The sequence below is a fragment of the Schistosoma haematobium genome, chromosome 5 (assembly GCF_000699445.3).
Source record: "Schistosoma haematobium chromosome 5, whole genome shotgun sequence".
Classification (NCBI taxonomy): domain Eukaryota; kingdom Metazoa; phylum Platyhelminthes; class Trematoda; order Strigeidida; family Schistosomatidae; genus Schistosoma; species Schistosoma haematobium.
The window spans coordinates 1,469,660-1,490,816 of NC_067200.1; the positions used below are offsets into that span (position 1 = coordinate 1,469,660).

At 37.2% G+C, this 21,157-nt stretch overlaps 1 protein-coding gene across 1 annotated transcript; it reads left to right on the top strand.

Moving 5' to 3' along the window:
- Positions 1-9,513: 9,513 nt before the first annotated feature.
- MS3_00000665 (uncharacterized protein) lies at positions 9,514-17,981 on the top strand. The gene is made up of 11 exons (XM_051208346.1): positions 9,514-10,545; positions 10,582-10,671; positions 10,729-10,798; positions 11,091-11,183; positions 12,151-12,201; positions 13,150-13,220; positions 14,159-14,225; positions 14,959-15,036; positions 16,654-16,799; positions 17,520-17,606; positions 17,655-17,981. Exons 4-11 carry the CDS (start codon positions 11,141-11,143, stop codon positions 17,811-17,813), a joined length of 702 nt encoding a protein of 233 aa, XP_051064646.1. The 5' UTR covers positions 9,514-10,545; positions 10,582-10,671; positions 10,729-10,798; positions 11,091-11,140; the 3' UTR covers positions 17,814-17,981.
- Positions 17,982-21,157: the final 3,176 nt, after the last annotated feature.

Sequence of the window (21,157 nt, forward strand, 5' to 3'; positions counted from 1 at the left end):
GAATTCATTACCTCAGCACGTGGTTCGAGTTCCATCCGTCGACTCTTTCAAAAGAGAGTTGGATCAACTGCGAGAATACCATTGACAGGAATGACACGGGCCATCAGAAAAGAGTCTGTTTATAGTGCGCAAGCAACTTCTAGATTAACTTCTTGAGTGTTAAAGCTCTTAAATAAGCAGACGTAATACTTTCGAAATTTACGCCCCTGTTTGACTATAATCGAGTCAAAATAATGTAACCCCGTTGTTGCGAATGGAAAACCGAGCATCGTTCGCGTTGATGATAAGTCTCAGATCAGTTGTGTAATAATGTCCTTCTGCACGAACCAGGTTGTCAATTTCGATCGATCGTAACTCATTATTCACGTAACCCCTAGTAGTGATATTGTATGAAGGTTTGTGCCGCTTGGTGTTCAAGGCTGTAACGTTCTTCATCTCAAGCTCGAAAGGGAACCCTTATATCTCATTCCGTTTATACCTAGGTCATATATTCTTTTCGGCTATTAGAAATTCGGGTCCTGAGGGCCAAGTTTCAATGCAGTCATACTTACGTATTCTGCTCGAAGGTAAATCAGCAGGGTTCATAGTTGATTGCACGTATGTCCATTTTGATGACCTTATTTGTTCGCGGATGAAGTTGATTCTGTCAGCTACATATGTCTTGAAGCGTGACGTTGTACTAAGTATGTAGTTTAATACTACCATGGAGCCAGTCCAGAAGTAGATTCTAGTCATGTTTCTCAGTTGTATTCCTTTCACTATATACCTCATCCACTTCACTGACTGTACAGTGGCTTGCAGTTCAAGACGTGGATCACTAGCGAATTTCTGGGAGGTTATTCTTGATTTGCTATATCTCGTTACACTTGCATTATTTTGCATTCTAACATAGGACAGATCGTCATGCCCTCTTCCTGAAGCATGTAATAAGAGATGTAACGGAAATTGTCTCTTATCAAACGATTCGATATTCAAACATTGTGGTATCCTCGGGGCTGTGATACCTGCAGTTCATTCTCACCAACTTTTTCACCTAGAGCGCAGATTCTCAGCAATCATTTCATCGCATCTGTAGTTCTTAAGGCACAGCTGTTGCGGAATTCGTTTAGGCGTACGTGATAGAGGTGATCAAATCCAAAGCGGATAATATGAAGGTGATACACATGATAGGATACCTCTCTTAGTAGTCGGGCGTTCTGGGAGGTTCACAACAAATGCAAAACAATCGGATCGACTGTATAAACAAAGTCCTAAATTTCTTTGTTTGGGATCCGTCAAGCATGGTATACAAATCCAATTTAGTTGTTTATTAAGGCAGGCGGAAGAGTATAGAAGTATGTAAGTTATAGATAAGGTAACGAGTGGAGCAATAATATTGATTGCTAGTTAGTATAGGGTACAGAAGAGTAAAAGGCTAATAAAAAATAAACAGGAAGAATTTCACATTAACTTGGTGCTAATGTTATTTTGTGTTGTCCTAACCAATCGATGGGTAACAGGCTCCTTAGATGCAAGACCTCTGGTAGTAGGCAGTCGATTGTGCGGTCCTCTTGATGTTTTTAGGGTGATAGTGGATGTCCCTTAGCGACCGAGTTTAGTTGATCAGTATCCATAGATCCAGTAAATTACCTGTCTACTTCAAGTGGAGAAATGGTGTCGAAGAAATAACCGGTATAACTGCAAAGTAGAAAAAATAAGGTAAACTGAACTTGAAGTCTATTTTGGTCCAGACATGGAGAGAGTCTGTGATGGGGCGCAGACGTGCTCGTACTTGCTATATCAGTGCAAGCGAAAGCTTGATCAAGCAGTTTTGCCAACGCATGTAATTCATCTGACATGCGTACTTCGGAGGGAATGTTGTTTTATACTAATGCATGATTTATGAGGAAGATGTTTTCCCGAGTTTTTGATCTGTATTTCCCAACTTTGACGGTAGATACTTTGTTTCGAAGTTCGTTTTCGTGTAAATCTCGGGGAAGAACTATCAAACATGTTGATTAAGTAAGGTTTTTAAGTAGTTTGAAGTAGTCAAACAAATTAGACCTAAGCGTTCTCTTCCAGAGGGGTTCTATAGCTAAGATTTGGCATCAGGAACTGTAGTCAGCGACCGATTCAGTCTTGAATATTTTGCGGGTGAAGTCTCGTTGTATTCCTTCCACTTTTAGTATAGCAGATAGGCGTGAGTTGGAAAATAAGAACGAACAGTATTCAATGATAGGTCGTAGCCTCTTCGTCGTCTCTGCCTATTCTCCCACTGACTGCAGCGCAGATGATGTAAAAGATGAGTTTTACAGAAGGCTCTCCGACCTCCTCCTAAAAGCTAGGCGCTCTGATGTAGTAATAGTGGCCTAATGACTTTAATGCTCAAGTAGGTAAACTAAGCGATAGGGAAAGACACCTGGGTTCTAGAACACAGAAACACATTCAGACGCCCCACAATGGTAGTATTTCCCGACCTTAAGGCAGCATTCGACTCTGTTGATCGTGAGGTTCTATGGCAGTGTTTGTCACTGAAAGGAGTACCAAAGAAGTACATTAACCTTATAAAGGCTCTCTACTCGAACACAACTGGTAGAGTGAGAGCTTATGGCGAACTGTCATCAGAGTTGATTACCTCAAATGGTGTTCGTCAGGGGTGTTCACTCTCTTCATTCTTGTTTAACTTTGTCGTCGACGTACTTTAAGAGATACCACTCTCCTCATCTAAATTTCCAGAGATTGAACTTCTACCAGGAGGTTCACTTGTTGACTTAGAATATGCCGATGACATAGTTCTATTTGGTGAAGACGCTGACAAAATGCAGAGTCTTCTGACCACTCTAAACAACAATGCAAGCATGTTCGGGATGCGATTCTCTCCCTCGAAATGCAAAATGTTGCTTCAGGATTGGGTTGCATCGACACCCGAACTAATGACGAGCGTTTCGACCGCTTCACTTATCTTGGAAGTCTCATCAGCCCTTTTAGTCTGGTGTGTGATGAAATCTCAGCACGGATACAGAAGGTTCAACTAGCTTATGCCAACTTGCGTCATTTATGGCATAGGCGAGATATCCGTCTATCAACCAAAGGACGTGTTTACTGCGCAGCAGTTCGTTCCGTCCTACTTTATGGCAGTGAAACATGGCCGGTAAGAGTAGAGGATATTTGTAGGTTACTAGTATTTGATAATAGGTGTCTTCGAAACATTGCTCGTATATCATGGGACCATCGAGTAAATAACACAGTTGTTAGGAAACGGGTACTAGGTAAGGATGGCAAATCAATTGATGAATTAGTGAAACTTCATCAGTTGAGATGGCTGGGACACGTGTTACGTATGCCCAACGACCGACTACCTCGACGTGCTATGTTCAGTGGTATAGGAGTAGATTGGAAGAAAGCTAGGGGCGGCCAAACCAAAACATGGCACAAGTCCATGAAGTCACTGACAAGTGGACTGTGTCATGTTGGTAGGTGTACACCACCTGGTTGGGGACCGCAAGATGATAGCAACCGATGGTTAGAGACCCTGAATGACATGGCTCAAAATCGTTTGTAATGGTGCAGGTGCATCCACTCTTTGTGTTCTCCCAACTTCTAATCTTCCGAATTCTTTATGTCCCTTTTTTCCTCTTTCCAAATTTATTTCACTGGATTATACTCTTTAAATAACATCTCCAAACCCTAATCTTCCCGATTACTGCTTATACTCTTGCTACCTCTACCACTACGGGATTTTAATCGACAACTGCATCTCTGTGCTAATGTGGTGTGGCAACTCGAACTGATGTACGTTCGTACGATGTTCTACGTTGTGACTGACTGACTGAAGCATGAGATGTATTCCTATTGTGAGAAAACCATTTACCTAATTAATTAATTAATCCATTTATTTGTAAATATTGATAAAAGAAGACACAAATTAATGTGCACCACACAAAACAATCAGAAGTCAAAGAGAAAAAGTAAAGAAAAAAGTAAGGAACGTAAAAAAATACAGATTAGTGTAAAGTAGTGTAATAATAATAATGGAGGAAGAAATCTTACAGTTAAGGAAGACACAACCACTTTTTATGAAGAAAGTAAAAGAAGGTTACAGCAGGATCGCCACTGGCTTCTATTACGTGCCATATCTGATAACGTCTCTAGCCACTGTGTTGCACTATCTCTAGGACCCCAATCAGGGAGTCGTGAAGGACCTACAGAAGCCGGCCCTTTGTAGTTTTCTTTCATGCCACGACACCATGTCACACACTGACCACCTCTACGCTTTTTCAAACTAGTTCCAGCGTCGGCAAATAATGCACGACGTGGGATTCTCTGGAACGAAATCCGAAGAACATGTCCAAAAAACCGAAGTTGGTGTTTCAAGATAGTGACTAATTGCCTTATCGTCTCTGTTCCCGAACACACGATGTTGGATCTCTAGGTTACTAACCTGATGTTGCCACTGGATGTCAGCAGTCCTTCGGATACAGCGATGATCGGCTTGTACTACAATATCTGTCGAACTCACTTTTCTGGAGAATACCAGTTAACTGGTGGTAGAATTCATCCTTGATTGCATCCGGGCTGCAATCCGTCGGGGCATAGGCGGAGATTGCGGTATGGTCATTATACGTCACTCCAACGTGCAGTAAGGAGTGAATGTTGTGATCTGCGTTCTTTCTTATGCGTTTCTCCAGACGACGACTTAAGGCTTGAGCTTTCGATGCAGCGGTGAGCGCAGTACGTTCCTCCACCTGTTTATGCTTGTTGTGTTGACTTTGTACTCCGTCAAGTACAGAGTATATCTAGTGCAGGGTACTGAAGTCTTTTGTTATATAGTACGTCCTTTTCACTTTTCGCAGTTTAGACCTAGTCTTTTGGTTTATATAGAGAGCAATTGTTTTAAAAGCAATTTTAGAGGGTAAAGCAGTGTCTAGTGCAGATGTGGTGGTGGTATTGAATATTTCTAATGTTTCTAAGAGGTTATCAGAGGTAAAAGGCTGATCCTGTAAGAGTGCTTTGTTAGAATTCGAAAGTTTTCCCAGTCAGCGTTTGCATAATCTCTATATTGGAAACGCATAGTTAATGTTTTTAATTTGTTGCACATGGCAAGAATGGAAAGGGTGCAGAGGACTTTTTTATGATTGCTGTTGTGAAACTCTTTGCTATAGATTTCCGCTCTCAAATGTTTCGATACATAAACAAGACAACCACCACCCTTCTTGGTGACTCAGCGGAAGAGCTCGTATGTGTCTATTTGTGGATATGTGTCTGTGGTATCGGAGGACAGCCAACTTTCCTTTATCAAAACAGTTGAGGGGTTGTTTAAAAGTAATAGGGTGCGTTGGTGAGTAATCTTACTTTGTACAGACCGAGCGTTGATTAACATAAGTTTCATGAACGTAACTGTTTGTCTGGTATAACGGTATGATGTAATTTCAGTTGATTGTCTGTGTTTGCCATGAGAAGAGAAAGAATTGAGAGTGGTGATTCCATATTGATGAGCGTTTAGTTTATTACCAATAGGGTTAATGCGAGAAAGGTAGTTTGCTGTTGTTTCGGTTAAAGAAGTATGTTTAGGAGTGAAAGTTGGTGAGATTATTGGAGTTTATATCCAAGTTTTTAAGGTCGATATGGTTACATACAGACCTGTTGCAAGTGTCTACTGGGTGGTCACCTTGTGCATACTTAGTTGCGGGATGGAGTATATGTCTGGGTGAGTAGTCAAGATCTACATCATCGGGCTGGCTAATGAAGGCAGGCTCACATGTACTCTGTGGGTCGCTATTGTAAAATTGTTGGGTGTTTAGGGTCGGCTGCAATGTGTAAATACTGCTCACAACATGTGATACTTTTGTTTGGACTGACAAATGGTGTCGGTTCTAACGGTATGTGACTGCTCTTATTTACATCTACAAACGAGATACAAGGTAGTGATATGTCTTTTCCAAGTAAACGGTTCACCTTTGGGATAGCTGAGGGAAGATCAGAGTACGATGAAAGCTAATGAGTGTGTTTTTAAGGTTTCACATTATTCGCTTTAATGTCTGATTTAGATCTTTTGCAGGTGAAATAGGCATCTTACTTTACTTACTTACGCCTGTTACTCCTAATGGAGCATAGGTCTCCGACAAGCATTCTCCAACCTACTCTGACCTGGGCCTTCTTTTCTAGTCCCATCCACTTTTTGCTCATTTTTCTCATGTCTATTTCCATTTCCCGGCGAAGTGTGTTCTTTGGTCTTTTCCCTTGACCTTGAGGATTCCATGTGAAGGCTTGTCTTGTGACGCAGTTGGGTACTTTCCTCAATGTGTGTCCTATCCACTTCCAGTGCTTCTTCCTGATTTCTTCCTCCGCTGGGATCTGGTTTGTTCTCTCCCACAGTAGGTTGTTGCTAATAGTGTCTGGTCAACGAATCCGAAGCATTTTGCGTAGACAATTGTTAATAAACACCTGTGTCTTCTGGATGATGGCTTTTGTAGTTCTCCAGGTTTCTGCCACATACAGTAGAACTGTTTTGACATTTGTATTAAAAATCCTGACCTTGGTTTGGTTGACAGAGAGTTATTTTGAGCCCCAGATATTTCTAAGTTGTAAATATGCTGCTCTTGCTTTGCCGATCTGCGCCTTCACATCTGCATCAGATCCACCCTGTTCATCAATGATGCTGCCCAAATACGTAAAGGTTTTTACATCTTCCAAATCTTCTCTGTCAAGTGTGACTCGGTTGTTGCATGTTGTGTCGTATCGGAGAATTTCACTTTTCCCTTTGTGTATGTTTAGACCTACTGCTGCTGAGGCTACTGCTACACTGTTCGTCTTCTCCTGCATTTGTTGTTGCGTTTGGGATAGGAGGGTCAAATCATCTGTGAAGTCTAGATCGTCCAACTGCATCCTAGATGTCCATTGTATTCCGTGCTTCCCTTCAGACGTTGACGTATTCATGATCCAGTCGATCACCAGGAGTAAGAGAAAAAGTGAGAGTAAGCAACCTTGCCTAACACCGATCTTTACTTCGAACGACTTTGTCAACTCTCCTCCATGCACGATTTTGCAGTTTAATCCATCATATGAATTCTGTATGATAGTGACTATCTTCTCAGGCACGCCGTAATGTCGAAGGAGCTTCCATAGTGTTGTTCTGTCCATGCTATCAAATGCTTTTTTGTAGTCAATGAAGTTGATGTAGTGTGATGAATTCCGCTCCATTGATTGTTCCACAACGATCCGTAGAAATGCGATTTGGGTTGTACATGATCTATCCTTACAGAATCCCGCCTGTTGGTCGCGAATTTGGGCGTCTACGGAATCCTTCATCCTGTTTAACAATAGCCCGTTGAAGAATTTTCCTGGTTTTGAGAGAATAGTGATGCTCCTGTAGTTATCGCAGTTGCTGAGGTCTCTTTTCTTTGATATTTTGATCAAACGTCCTTCTTTTCAGTCTGTTGGTACTTGTTCCTTATCCCAAATCTTGCTAAAGAGAATGTGCAGTATCCATGCACTTGCCGCTACGTTTGCTTTCAGTGCCTCTGCTGGAATGTTGCCTGGTCCTGTTGCTTTTCCACTCTTGATTTGTCTGATGGCAATGCTGATTTCTTCAATTGTTGGTGGGCCAAAATCGATTGCGAGGTACGTGAGTGCTGCTTCGACATTGGGTGGATTCAGTGGAGCTGGTCGATTCCAGAGTTCTTTGAATTGTTCTACCCACATGTTTTGTTGCTGTTCAATGTTGGTGATTACCTCGTTTTCCTTGCTTTTCACTGATCGTTCTGCTTTGAGGCGATTTCCAGAGAGGTTTCTAGTCGTGTCATACAGTTGTCTCATGTTTCCTTCTCTTGCAGCCTTTTCCGCCGCCGTTGATAAATCTGTAGAATTATGGTCTACTATGATATTAGTACTGCTCTAATACTAGACCTAATCCCAAAATTGTAGATTCGTCATGATATAACTGCCTAATCTATAAGATCTTACGTGGAAGTCACACCATCGACTACACCGACTCACCGTATCGTAACAACTACCAATACATGATGAAGAACAAGCTTAGGCTAGAGAAAGAACAATATATTTAATATGAATAGGAGATATAAGATAACATTGAGATGGACCACGCCTGCATGGACGAGCCATGCCACCCGATCAACTCCAGTTCATTCAATTCATTGTCCGCGCCTTCTCCATTGTTAGGTATTTCTCCGCGTTAAATATTGAATATCTATTTTCTGAGTAGTCTCGTGTTCACAGCTTTGTGGATTGTGTGGCTATTGTTCAATGCCACTACAAATCTTCCACATATTTACTTTTGTCGGTTCTGATGCACCTCTTCACTTGTTTGTTTACTTCTGTGTATTCAGCTTGTGCCTTGGTTTTTTCTGCTCTTGTTCGACTGGTGTTGATTGCTGCCTTCTTTTTTCTCCTTTCTTGAATCTTATCCAGTGTATCAACAGTGATCCATTCCTTGTGATGATGCTTCTTGTGACCCAGGACCTCATGACATGTTGAAGTCATTGCCTCTTTGATCCCCTTCCAGTTGCTCTCCATAGTAGTTCCTTCTCCATTGAGTAGATCATGAAAGGCCTGGAACGTATGGCTGAGGACTAACTTGAATTTGTTGAGTTTGCCAGTATCCTGAAGAAAGGCCGTATTGAACTTTTGTGATGTTGTCCGCCGCATTGTGCAGTGCTTCTTGAGTTTCAATTTCATCTTGGCGTTCAGCAACTGATGGTCTGATGCTATTTCAGCTCCTCTCTTGGTTCTCACGTCTTCCATCGTCCTGCTGAACTCTTTGTTGATGCAGAGATGGTCGATTTGGTTTTGTGTAATGTGATCCGGTGAAGTCCATGTGATTTTGTGAATGCGTTTATGTGAACATGTCAATTCTGAACTAAGCGAATTAATCGCTTTACTCTTCCTTACTGAACATGAACTCCGTTAATACTCAATACCATTGTGTTGATATTGACTAAAGTGTTTCTCAACCTTGAAACGTTTGTGAATGCTGTTCATAAGAAAAACATTCGGTTCCGTGGCACCAACGCAAAATAGCCTTATGAAAAACATACAATAAATAAGCTACATAATACTGAATAAATTTTATTAACCTTCAAATATTTACTTAACATGTTCATATGAAGAACTTCATGTTCCCATTGACATTAATGTAGAATTGTCATATGAGAAATTGACAGTGATTTTATGGGATTAGCTGACTATTCCAATAACTATTGATTCCGTGTATACAATGAACTGAAAAAACACCCAAGTGAACTTTTATCAAACCTTAGTGAATAAGCTACGTAACTACCTAATAATACTGCAACTACATGTAATGGCAATGAATAATAATAAGCTGATAATAGGACAGACATTAGTGAGACAATTTTATGTATAATTAAAATCAGTTCTGATGTTCACGATTCCGCAAAATGACCCAACAACCGTTTATTCGACCACAGAATGTGATATTCGTGGAAGCAATATTTTGGTTACTGTCGACATCCTTTTGGAGACAAAAATTTACCATCACACTAACAAGAATGACATTTTGCAATTATAACAAAATCATTGATTGTTTGGGCTTCTTCCGCTGAAATCATTATTCATTCACAAAAGTGTAGACTGTTAATCATTCGACAGTAATTGACTCATTACGTTTAGCGTGAGCGAATTCAGGTCCACTTCTTCCTGACCAATAAGAAACGTTTCGTCTATTTTGGTCGCCAAGTCTATTTAGAGCCAACGATACAATGTGCCGGTCAAATGGGCTGTTTTGTGACTGCTCGAAAGTCACAATCCCACATTCAACGATGATGGAGTCGTCTGACACGATTGATTTCATTAAACATAAATTCAGATGTAGAAATGCCAATTAAGTTGTCCAATCAAGATAGGTTTTGTTACTTGTATTTTAACCTATCAAATCAAATTAATGTACCATTAGTAAACAGTGCACAAACCATTACAAGAAACAAAATGTTTGTTCGTGAAAATATGAGCACACATTTTGATCAACATTAAAAACCCCTCACTTAGTTAAATCTATGGCTAATCATATCCAATATAATTTTCATCAATAGAGGCTTTGGAATTTCAACCAACGGTGGATAGGTGTCAGCCTTTGGAGTACAACAGCTAGAAGTATATTGCATTACGATGAGTTCGTCTTCCACGATGATTGGTTAACAATGATCATGTAATTTTATGAAACGTGATGTTTCTAATGGTCACTTTGGATCGTCAAATAAAAAAGAAACAAACAAACACTTAAAAAATGTATATAAACACGACAAGGTCTAACAAAAATTATTAACGTTGTGAACAAGAAGATGAGGTGAGTGTTGACTGTACAGTTAAAGCAAATGAGTATGTTATATGAACTTTAATTTGTTTCAATGAAATAAGGCTGTCTATTTCTATCTGAACCATTCCAGGCAGAGCTTTGCAACTGGCCAGTTTATACTTCTCTATTCTATCATCGTATTGATTTATGAATTCTTTAACTGCTATGACATTTGCACAAAACCTGAATTGGAGAAATACGAAAAAACAATTTTTGAAAGTGATGCATCTAGTTATGTAAGTAATCAGTCCGGTTCCAATACACATATTCAGTCTCATCACTACTATTATTCCCGGACAATCCGCTCTAATCAGTCTCTACCAGATGTTAGACGCAGCTTTGAAAACGTGGATGCTGATAAAGTGAGTTGACTAAATTTTGCAATCGCGATACTAATCCATATGTTTGCATATCATCAGGAAATTTTTGCGAAATTCCCGTCTACGTTTTACGGTGCTGCAGTCATCAAATACAGAATAACCAAATTAGGTAAGAGAATCATTTTCATCGAACTAAAATTGTTACCGAGTTTTGTTCATTCCCATTTTATTCCGTGTACCAATGTTGCTTCAATTTCTTCAGTAAATCAGTTTTATGCCCTTTCTACCATTCAAAACGTCTACTGATATCGTATTTCGTTCAAGTTGTAAACATTTCAAAGTCTTACGGAAATTGAATTACGGTCCATGAAACTCATTTTGTCTCCAGTTAATCTAAAAGTCTTTAATTCATTCTCTACAAATTGTCAATTAAATTTCATGTTTTTATTCGATAAACACAGGTAAAATTAGTGTGTACGGTCAACCGTACTCAGGAAAAATTAGCAATCATATGGGAAGCAACTATGAGTCGGAATCTGAAACTTTGGATCAGGGTGAGTACCTCTATTATCCGATGATAATTTGTTTTGCCTTTCATTTCTCACTTTTATTTTGCACAAATGAATCAATATTTGACCTGGTTATATTTCCAAAGCTGACCAGTACACAGTGAATAATTTGCTTGAATGATTTGATGCTACAAAAATGTGTTCACAAACACGTATTCATTACTGTCAAGTGAAAACGATGGTTCACTTCGAAATAAACGCAAATTGATTGAGTAGAAATCGTAAATCGAACAAATCCAACTGAACACATTTAGAACAATAAACGATGTTGTGTGAGAAATCAATTTGGATGATTGAATCTCATGGACGACCAAATTACACTCGATGACGTCCGAATGTTTTCTTTAATTTACTTCATAAAGAATTATTATCTCTTAGTCACTATCTGTGGACCACTGTGTACTCATCACATTTATGACTATCATATTCGTATGGATCTAAAACAGCCACCAGTAATAATAACCGTAATGACAGATGATAAAAGATTACCATGAACAATGCACTGGTATAACATGATTGATTCGACCCGGAAACAACTAGAACATCAAAATGAAGTTCACTCATTTTGTTCAGTTATTGCATTTATTGACATGAAAAAGGAATTTCTGAGTCATAATTAGTTCAATTGAGGGAACACTGTTCGATTGGAATAACGCAATCTCAGAAAATGATTTCGTATGTGTATTGTCGTTTAGATACTACCGATCTATTAGATTGTCTCAAGGTTTTAAAATCAACGTTTCGGAAGTAAAATATTCTTCTCAGTTAGTTTGATTGAAACATTCATCATATCGTTGAAATAAGTATGAGTCTCCTTGCAAATCCAATTTCATTGAACCGGTTTACTTAAATCTTGAAAGGTAGATGATAACTCGTGTCCAAACTCATTCACTATGGATATTCATTATACATACATATAAAAACACAAATGTTTTTATTTTCATCATTTCAGGGGAATCAATAGCCGTCAGAGAGCGTTTTTATCGAGATGCTTATGATAAAGGTATGTATCCATAAAATGATTATTTGATTACACTTGAAATATTTAAACATAGACACCATCATTCGCAGTACTTGCTTACACATTTCCAGTTCATTTTACATCACTGAATTCTTTTCAAAAACTGACAAAACAATAAAGTGTAACCATCCTATAAAATGAAGAAGGGGGAAGTATATGTGGAATGCATCGATTGTTTGAACACATCGATTAAAACCTGAAAGACAGTTGACATAATCAGAAGCATACTAGATTTGATGTGCAATAAATAGATCCGTATGAACAAATTAGGTAATAAACACATTTTACTTGTGGATAAACGAATGCAAAGATACATCATCGTCAACAGGCTTCAATGCTGCTTGATCAGAGGTCTGTATTCTGAAATAAATAAATTTGTGTTACTCACCATACGGTCATTCATAAAAATTATTCATTCAAATTAAGAAATCACCAGGACGAATAATCTGAAGCTTTACATTTTCCATCGTTATCGAACACCGATAAACGAATGCATTGCATAACCAAATAAGTTACCATGTTCTATTTGTAAACAAACAAACCATAGCTAATGTCATGTGTACTAAGGGTCGATTTCTTCAGTGGTATTTATAAAGAATGTTGAGCAAATGTCAATACCACCTCAACTATCAGATTTAATTGGAAGCCCGATGATTTATTATTTCGATATGAAAACGGGGTTGTAATACGACTTCGGAACCTAATTATCTGACATTAATATTTAACGATGCTAGATTGCTTCATTTTGCACGACGTTCACTAGATTACATTTATTACGAATTCTATCAATAAAATCGTTTGAGATAACGAAGAAAATACCTGCCTAAAACTGATCACTTTGCGCGTAGACACATACAGTCCCGCATCCAACAATGACATGCTAATCACTAATATCTCAAATTCTAAATAACGATAGTCTTCTGTTTGTAGGTCAGGGTCGTACATTCAGTATAACTACTATGATACATCCGAAAGGGAAGATATCATTCTATTATGAAAACGTAAGTTGTACAATTGAATTGTAATGTAGTGTTGTTTTATGTATTTCAGATTATTATCTTACTTTGCGTGAATCGACACTGTCGAATGCATCAAGGTACATCGAACACAATAGAGAGATACCAACATTTTTTAACGTGCACACAGACTATACGACTCTATGAATAATTGCATAATGACAAAATATATCCTAGTACTTTTTTAAAACAATGAATTATAGGAAGTCAAATGTTATCGATAGAAATTCTAAAACCTTTTAGCCGGTTAAGGACAAACAGTGTATTTTATAATGCTTTCCAACACAGTGATTTTCTGTCAAGCTTTACTACGTCTTCTGAAGTTTAGCTAATTGAACAGTTCATTGTCAAATAATCTGCGAGATAAATTGTTAAAATCTTGATCGTTGACTTGTTCGAATGTCAGCATTTAGTACTTCACCAATTTGAAATACAACAGATGTGTGATGAATGGAAAGAGCATGTGAAATGGAAGATTTCATTTGTGTTGAACTTAATCCAATTTGATTGCTTCGAGGTAATCAGGACTTGTATGTACGGTGATGAATGAAAGTGAGTACATCAACATAGTTCCTCCACATGACAACAAATTCACGTGCACCAGCAATGCAGTTATTCATAATCACATTTCTGTCAACTGACGTAAATATTCATCTCACAGTGTAGCGCATCATTGCATGATAGATGGATCGTTTATTGGATTTCAGTGAATTTGACGACTGAAGTGAGTCAGATTATCCTCGTAGACTAGATGGGGCACACTACTGAATAGAGTAAGGAGATCAGTGCGCTTACTGTGTAACTCGTTGTCTTTTTGTAAAGTGATGTGAATGATGACACATTTCTTCATTGATTGGTTGGCTTTGATCAAGGTGGCTGTGTAGTGACAGATGTTTACTCAGACTTCCGTTACTTCGTTTCAGATTCCTAAGTTCATTAACGAAACCGAGAAGCAGTCGTCTTTTTCGGTCACTATTCCGTGCGGAAAAGGTAACAAACGTTATTTACATTCTGATATACACTGACCTAAACAAGCAATCATGTGATAGCCCAATATTAACTTCTTTATGTACAGTTTGATCATCACGTCAATACAGAAATTTGCTGTATTCTGTCATAGTGATCTAATATATCTTCTTTACAGTCTACACTACTCAGTGGTTTCATATTAAAACAGGTTGATCGAAGTGTCATTGAAGTGTTGATGAAGAACGTGTGAAATGAAATCTGAATGCTTGTGGCCAACTCATTGTCCAAACACTACTGTTTATTAAAAACTCAACGTGGATGATGTGTTTACACATGTTGAAGCGAAGTTGTATTATCATATGTGATAATAAATCAAGGTGCACACTAGTCCTGAGAAATCCGCGTGTTTTGGTCAAGTCGTTTTTTCAGTGAACTACTGAATTCTTATGAATTTAATTCAAGTGTCTGTGTCTTCATTTGAGCAACCGTCATCTTTGTAGGTGTCACGAAAACGCTTAACTTTTTTCTAATGAAATCATATTAGTATTGTTCCTATTTTATATGCTGAAATCCGTAAACAGTGAATTTCACGATCCACATCTGCTGACGCACGCCTAACCTGGTATACTGAGTAATATAACTATGATATGTGAATATCTTCATCATGGATATTCACTGAAGTCGTTCCCATTTTTAACAGTCGCTTGTTAAACAAAATCTCAGTTGTTTTCCTATGTACAATTTATTTCACAAGATAAGAAAGAAATTGTAATGAACGTTCCTGGAAAATGGATTCAAAGTGGAACGTTAGTGGAGTATGAAGCTCTCGGGGGTATGTTAAACCTTATTGTATCAGAAATGACTATTTTCACAGTTGAATACATCAATTTTGTTTCAAAAATTGAAACCTCCATCTGCAATTTCAGTAAATAACTAAATGAAATTTAGCTACTGGTATCAAATGACGTTGTTCTATACGTGGATTCTCTGTTGATTATTTAAAATGATGGAGGACGGATTTCCTTCACGTCCTCACGTTGGTAAAATTCACTTAAGCCTACATAATGTCACAAAACGATAGATGAGATAATATATGTCAGTTAGTCAATTGTTCATTGACTTGGAAGTGTCCATAGTTTTTCAACTTGCAACATGTGATATTGAACTTTCCTGAGTTATTAAAATCGCTGAGAGATTTCTTGAAATTGTAATTAACTCTTAGACAATCGCTTACTTTCCTAAATCTATACTTCATCTTGTTCATCCAATGAATTGGACGTGTAGACAAGTCAGGTGTTCAGATTTCGATATACCATAGGTAGTTGATACTTGTACAGTATCAAAAATACTGGAGATTTTCATGTTAGGTAAGTGTTGCCTTTCTCACTGATATGTATAGTGAGAAATCTTAAACACTCTTCAGTTCTTCATTTGTTGGAGTATTGAAATAACATCACTACGACTATGAAAATCATTCCATATTCTAATGTTCAGATTGACTCCAATATTCGTTGAATAAAATATAATTCACTATCAATGAATGTTCAAGATCCAACTAGTATGACGTGCTAGCCGACACCACACACAGTATAATGTGAGCACGTAATTCGAAACATTCCATATCGATAGGTCGACTGAAATCTTTTCCAAAAAACGTCATCGACGAATTGATAAACAATGTCACTCCTCCATTGTTTTTCAGTCGAATTAAGATAATTATAAGTGATATTATTGTCTGGGGACAACTGACTTTCCTGCACGGATTTCAAAATAGTCAGTGTGAGTGAGTTTACAATGTTATTTATCAGATTTCACATGTTGAAGTGGTATACAAGACATGTTCTCATCATCAGACTGATAGCAATGAATGAAACTGAAAATCTATTAGAAATCAAACGCAGTGGGCTTTGCTGAACCCGGTGACAGCATAGCGTATTCATTTCTGAATGCGAACAGTCATCAAAATCTACCAAATCCGCACCTCAATACTCATCGTTGAACATTCAACTTAGTTTCATTCAGTTCCGAGGTGTTGTCGTGAAATGTGAATGACATAGTATGAACGAGTTCGCTTTCTCATGAATATGTACACTGAATAAATACTCACACTTTTCAGTTCATCATATGGTAGGGTAACAAAATCCATCTTGACAACTGAATTATCCCATAATGTAATGTTCAGATCGACTTTATTATTCGTTTAAAAAAATGTTATTCATTATGGATGTATTTTCACTCAAAGTCAAAACTTTTGACGTGAAATATGAATGTTAATGAAAGTGTGGTGAATTTTGGATTGCGCGAGGTGATTACAAATTCCTAGTGAATGATATAGTCGCCTAATTTCGAAATCACCATTATATCATCGAGTTATAAGTATATGTTTTGTAATTCACTTATCTTTTGTTTGATAACTTGTTATGAAATCACCTCATTCTTCCCCCTGAAGATTGTCCAAAACACAATTCAACTGAAGCATGTCATGGAGCAACAACATTGAATACAAGGTGTATTTGGTGTGAAACAGCCAACATGTGCATTACCAGCAATGATAAGGATCTTCATGAATTCAAAGTAAATGGTTGCAAGAATAATGTAAGTGATTGATAGACTTCACACATTGTTTTCAATATTACAATATTCTACATTGTAAATGTATTTACTCGGAAGAACATTTCCTTGTTGCAAACAAGTAGTGTATTGTATACGTTGATGAAGTTTAATCAGATATGAGTACCATTCTATGTTTCCAATGTGAACATTCAACAACCAATAGAAGCGTCGTTTGACACTTATGCCTGAAAAAATGTTAATTCTTCTTCTCATAGAATGTGTAGTGATTCTCGATGTCCAATATGAAGCCGTCTGTATGTGTGAATTGTTATTCAATTCCGATGAAATCAGTTTGAATGATCAAGCATAATCTGCTATAAGTTCTGCATCATGTTTGGAAAGTGAAAGTTCGTGAACTACCTTTTTTGTAATTTGTAGCCTGGATGGATTGCTTCAATAAAGCCGTCAGTTATTGGTTTGTTATTAATTACTTACACCGTGATAACGTGAACCACTCGGGAAACAAATTTCATCACCCAAACAAAAGTCGTCAGTTAGTTGTTGGATAGTGTGTACTTATCACATTGACTGTTAAATCGGTATCAGATATTCTAAATCATTATTCATTGATCACATAGTACAAATGTAAATTATGTAACTAATTGTTGAATTCACTTCTGACATCAATACTGACAATGGTGTTTAATGAATGATGAAATATTTGATATTTAATCATATTTCCACTGTTTCTTTCTTCTAAAGAGCTTGGATGTCAATGCTCCCACTGAACTAACAACTCCAGCAACTAATGAATTGAACAAGACTAATCCAAGCAATGAATCACATTTGGTAAATATTTGATATTTTGTAAACATTATACTATTTCGTTATTTTCAGGAAAGAAAATCACTGTCACACGTGTACATCGTTGTACCATTAGTTATATGTTTTCTTATTTTATGCATTGGTTGTGGCATTTGGCTATGGTTCTATAGAAGGGAGAGAGTTCATCAATGGTTCTCACGAATAGCTTCTCAATTTTCCTCATCAAGATGACTGTGTTATTTTAATTTTCGTATTTTATGAAATACTTTTTCTATTCTGTTGATCATTTCAATACATTGAAGATTGTTTCATGGAACTGCATATCACATTGATGATTGTTTACTTAATGACTGATGTCACTTTGTTGGTAGAATATAAAAATATATTTTTTTGTATTTGTGTCATTGTTTTCATTCAATGGAAACATGGGTAATTTCACAAGAGGTTACAACACCGCACTTATCAATGAACAGTATCGTGTATACGTGATTATGTGACCATTGAAATCAGCCAAGAGTCCGTTGAATGTGTCCATTTTATTAAAGTCTCAATACTGAGAAATGTCAATCGAAATTGACGTCGTTAATTGTTGCAAACTAAACTGTCGGAATGCTGCATCAATATTTAAAAGAGCACTTCAATCCTTCGTTATTTGACTATTCACGGTTGAGTGAAAGCTGATTGACAGACTGTTGTTAATTAGTTGTTATGAATCTGTTGAATATGCAATAATTTTAGAGGGTCCAGCTGATACTTAAGTGGGAATGAAAAAAGATGTAGAGTGAATGATGAACTGGTAACAGTTCTGCCGTTGCATTGATAATAAGATGAAAGATTTGAAAAGAAGAAAACACTGAAGTGTTTGCATCAATGATTGTTTACAGTATTAAACAAAACGTGGCTAATCATCGGTCTTACTCTCATGGATTTATGAGAATTTAATCTAGTGTGAAATAACTAGCCTTGTAAAGTATCATACCTTTAATCCCTCCAGTTTAAATAAACGTTTTTAAACTGATTACTTTGGCTTTGCACTCTTATCTTTACAAAGAATAATTCGTTTACACAAGATCTATCACTGATATTTTGAATGGAATAATACCTCTTGTAAGATCCATTTCGAAGAATTTGTGTGTGTGCGTTTGTGTGAAAATCCCTCCATGTACACATTTGTATCGTGTTCCTATTGTTGTTCCTTCAGTTTTATATTTTGTTAGTCTTTTTGATTCCATTTGAGTTGGTCATGTTTGTATTTTATTACAGCTTTTTATTTTCCTTACGTCTTCACTAAATTTCCGTGTCTCTTCCTGAACTCCATTTATGTTGTGTTTACTTGATACTAAGTCTTGGCAGTAGCCATATTGGTTTGTACTGGTTTGATCCTCCTTTTGATTGTGTTACTTGTACTGACTAGAATTGTACATTTTTGATTGTGAATTGAGGCACAATTCCAGAATTGGAAACACTCTGTGTTATCAAGCCATCAAGTAGTATCTTTTGAACGAATCTATGCGTGATCTATCCAGGCAGGATGGTAATTTTTTTCATCCTTTATCAACATTCTTATTTATTGTAATTTAGACTTGATTGATTGGGCAATTATTGGCTGAATAGCTGGGTGCATTTAAATTTATAATGAATTTCACAATCGCCATTTCACCTAATCACTTTGTTTTGTTTTCATCCGGGCGAAGGTGCGTATCTAACCCACATAGACAGCTATTCTTCAGTCCAAACCTTTGTTCGCATCTAACACCTCCAAGAACTTGTATGTTGATTGAAATGAAGTATCTTTCAAATTACTGAAACAGAATTTATGTATCAGAACATTGACGAAGTTATATAAGGTTTTGAACATCATTCAGATTTCCTCTGGATGGAGTGTTAGCGTAATTAATGGCATCGGATGATGGAATATATATCAGACCTATCTTTTCCTAACAAAACTTTAAACAGTATTATAATATTGTCAGAGTGGGTATCCGTTGAGGTTGCAGTAATTTTAACATTGGGATTCATGAGTATTATACTAAACGACCGTCCGGTGCTTCCATGTTTTTAAAAGCGGCCTAGCCCAGATTGATACATAGATTCAAGCATTGTCGTATTCACCATAGTAGTTTAATTTCACATCACCAGAGAGATACACTTCATCTTTTATGCTATGCAACTCATCCAGTGTATGTAAATCTATCAGAAGTGTGACAGAACATAAATCACAAAAGAGACTTATTCTTATCCTAAAATATGAAGTTAGTTGAACAATACAACTTAGATGGTAAATGATTGGAGTGTTTATTCATAGCTGGCGCAAGATCATCTATGAATTGGCAACCAGAAAATTTGTTTTCACTTCATCTTTTTTCTAGAAAAGTAGTAATAATTTGTGAAATGAGAATTTCACTCATCTTTGCACTTTGTATGTAGATGATTGTCAGTCAAATAAACAACATATTATTAGAAAACGATGTTGTTTTATTCTAACTAACATTCATATAACGCTCATTAAAAAAAGAATGCACTATAGACATTATTATATAACTTGATTAATGAGATGTAATGAGGTGATAAATGATAACAAAGTATAACCATAGCTGATTCTATAAACAAAAGAGGTCAACACAATTATGTTTTTGTTCATTAGACAAGCACGTTGTTTACACTGAGATTGAAGAAGTAATCAATATTACTTTGATAGAACTTGATTTTATGTTATATTCAATGCGATGAATCAGACAGAATTCTCAATGTTTTGCAAATCTTATTCCTCAATGCATACGATTTACTGGTCTATGGCGTTTGTACAAATTAATGATACATTTGTACTTGAAGGCTGTCTGATTTCCAATTCCGAATACAATACGTTCATCTGTCCTCATCTAGTTGTCACGCAATATAACTCAATCTTAATAAGGAAAAATGACTAGTGACTAGCAATTTATTCCATGATGCGCTTTTCCCCCTTTTTGTGACCCGTCATCTGGATAACCACTACATAAATCTTCGTGTAGGAATGAAGATTATTGCATGATGACAGTTGTGATGGGATGGTTGATGGTACAAAGTAATTTTACGATGAGTAAAACAATACCATCGTCGCAGAAAAGAAGGCAACATCAATAAAGACAGTATGTACACCACAGTCTGTACAGAAACAGACACACACACATGCGTGTAGCATATGGGCAGGCGTCCCCAGACAAAGTAAGATACCTCAAAACTACCAGAGTTTATGCACGCAATACCTTATCCAGCAAAAATAATATATAACCAACAGGTTGAAGACACCACAAGTATTCAGTGTTTGACAACGCTTTAACCAGTAACACCTTCTAATACATCTCGTACCCACCAAGAGGAATCAAAAGACAGAATTGAGGAGATCAGAATTTGTATTTCAAGATTGCCAATATATCGGAATTGTCTGATCTAGTCTGGCTAGCGATTGCAGTAGATGTTGAACACAGCGTTCCCACACGTGATCTGGTGCGGATGCATGACCGAACGCCTTCAGCTAGGTGAGTCCACTAAAACATATGATCAGCATCCGTTGTCGAAAACTTACAGAGCTATTT

Excerpts from the sequence above, each read along its gene's own strand:
- MS3_00000665 (XM_051208346.1), top strand. The coding sequence starts at position 11,141 with ATGGGAAGCAACTATGAGTCGGAATCTGAAACTTTGGATCAGG. Across the intron at positions 12,202-13,149 it reads TCGAGATGCTTATGATAAAG|GTCAGGGTCGTACATTCAGT; the intron begins GTATGTATCCAT and ends TTCTGTTTGTAG. Across the intron at positions 16,800-17,519 it reads TAAATGGTTGCAAGAATAAT|AGCTTGGATGTCAATGCTCC; the intron begins GTAAGTGATTGA and ends TTTCTTCTAAAG.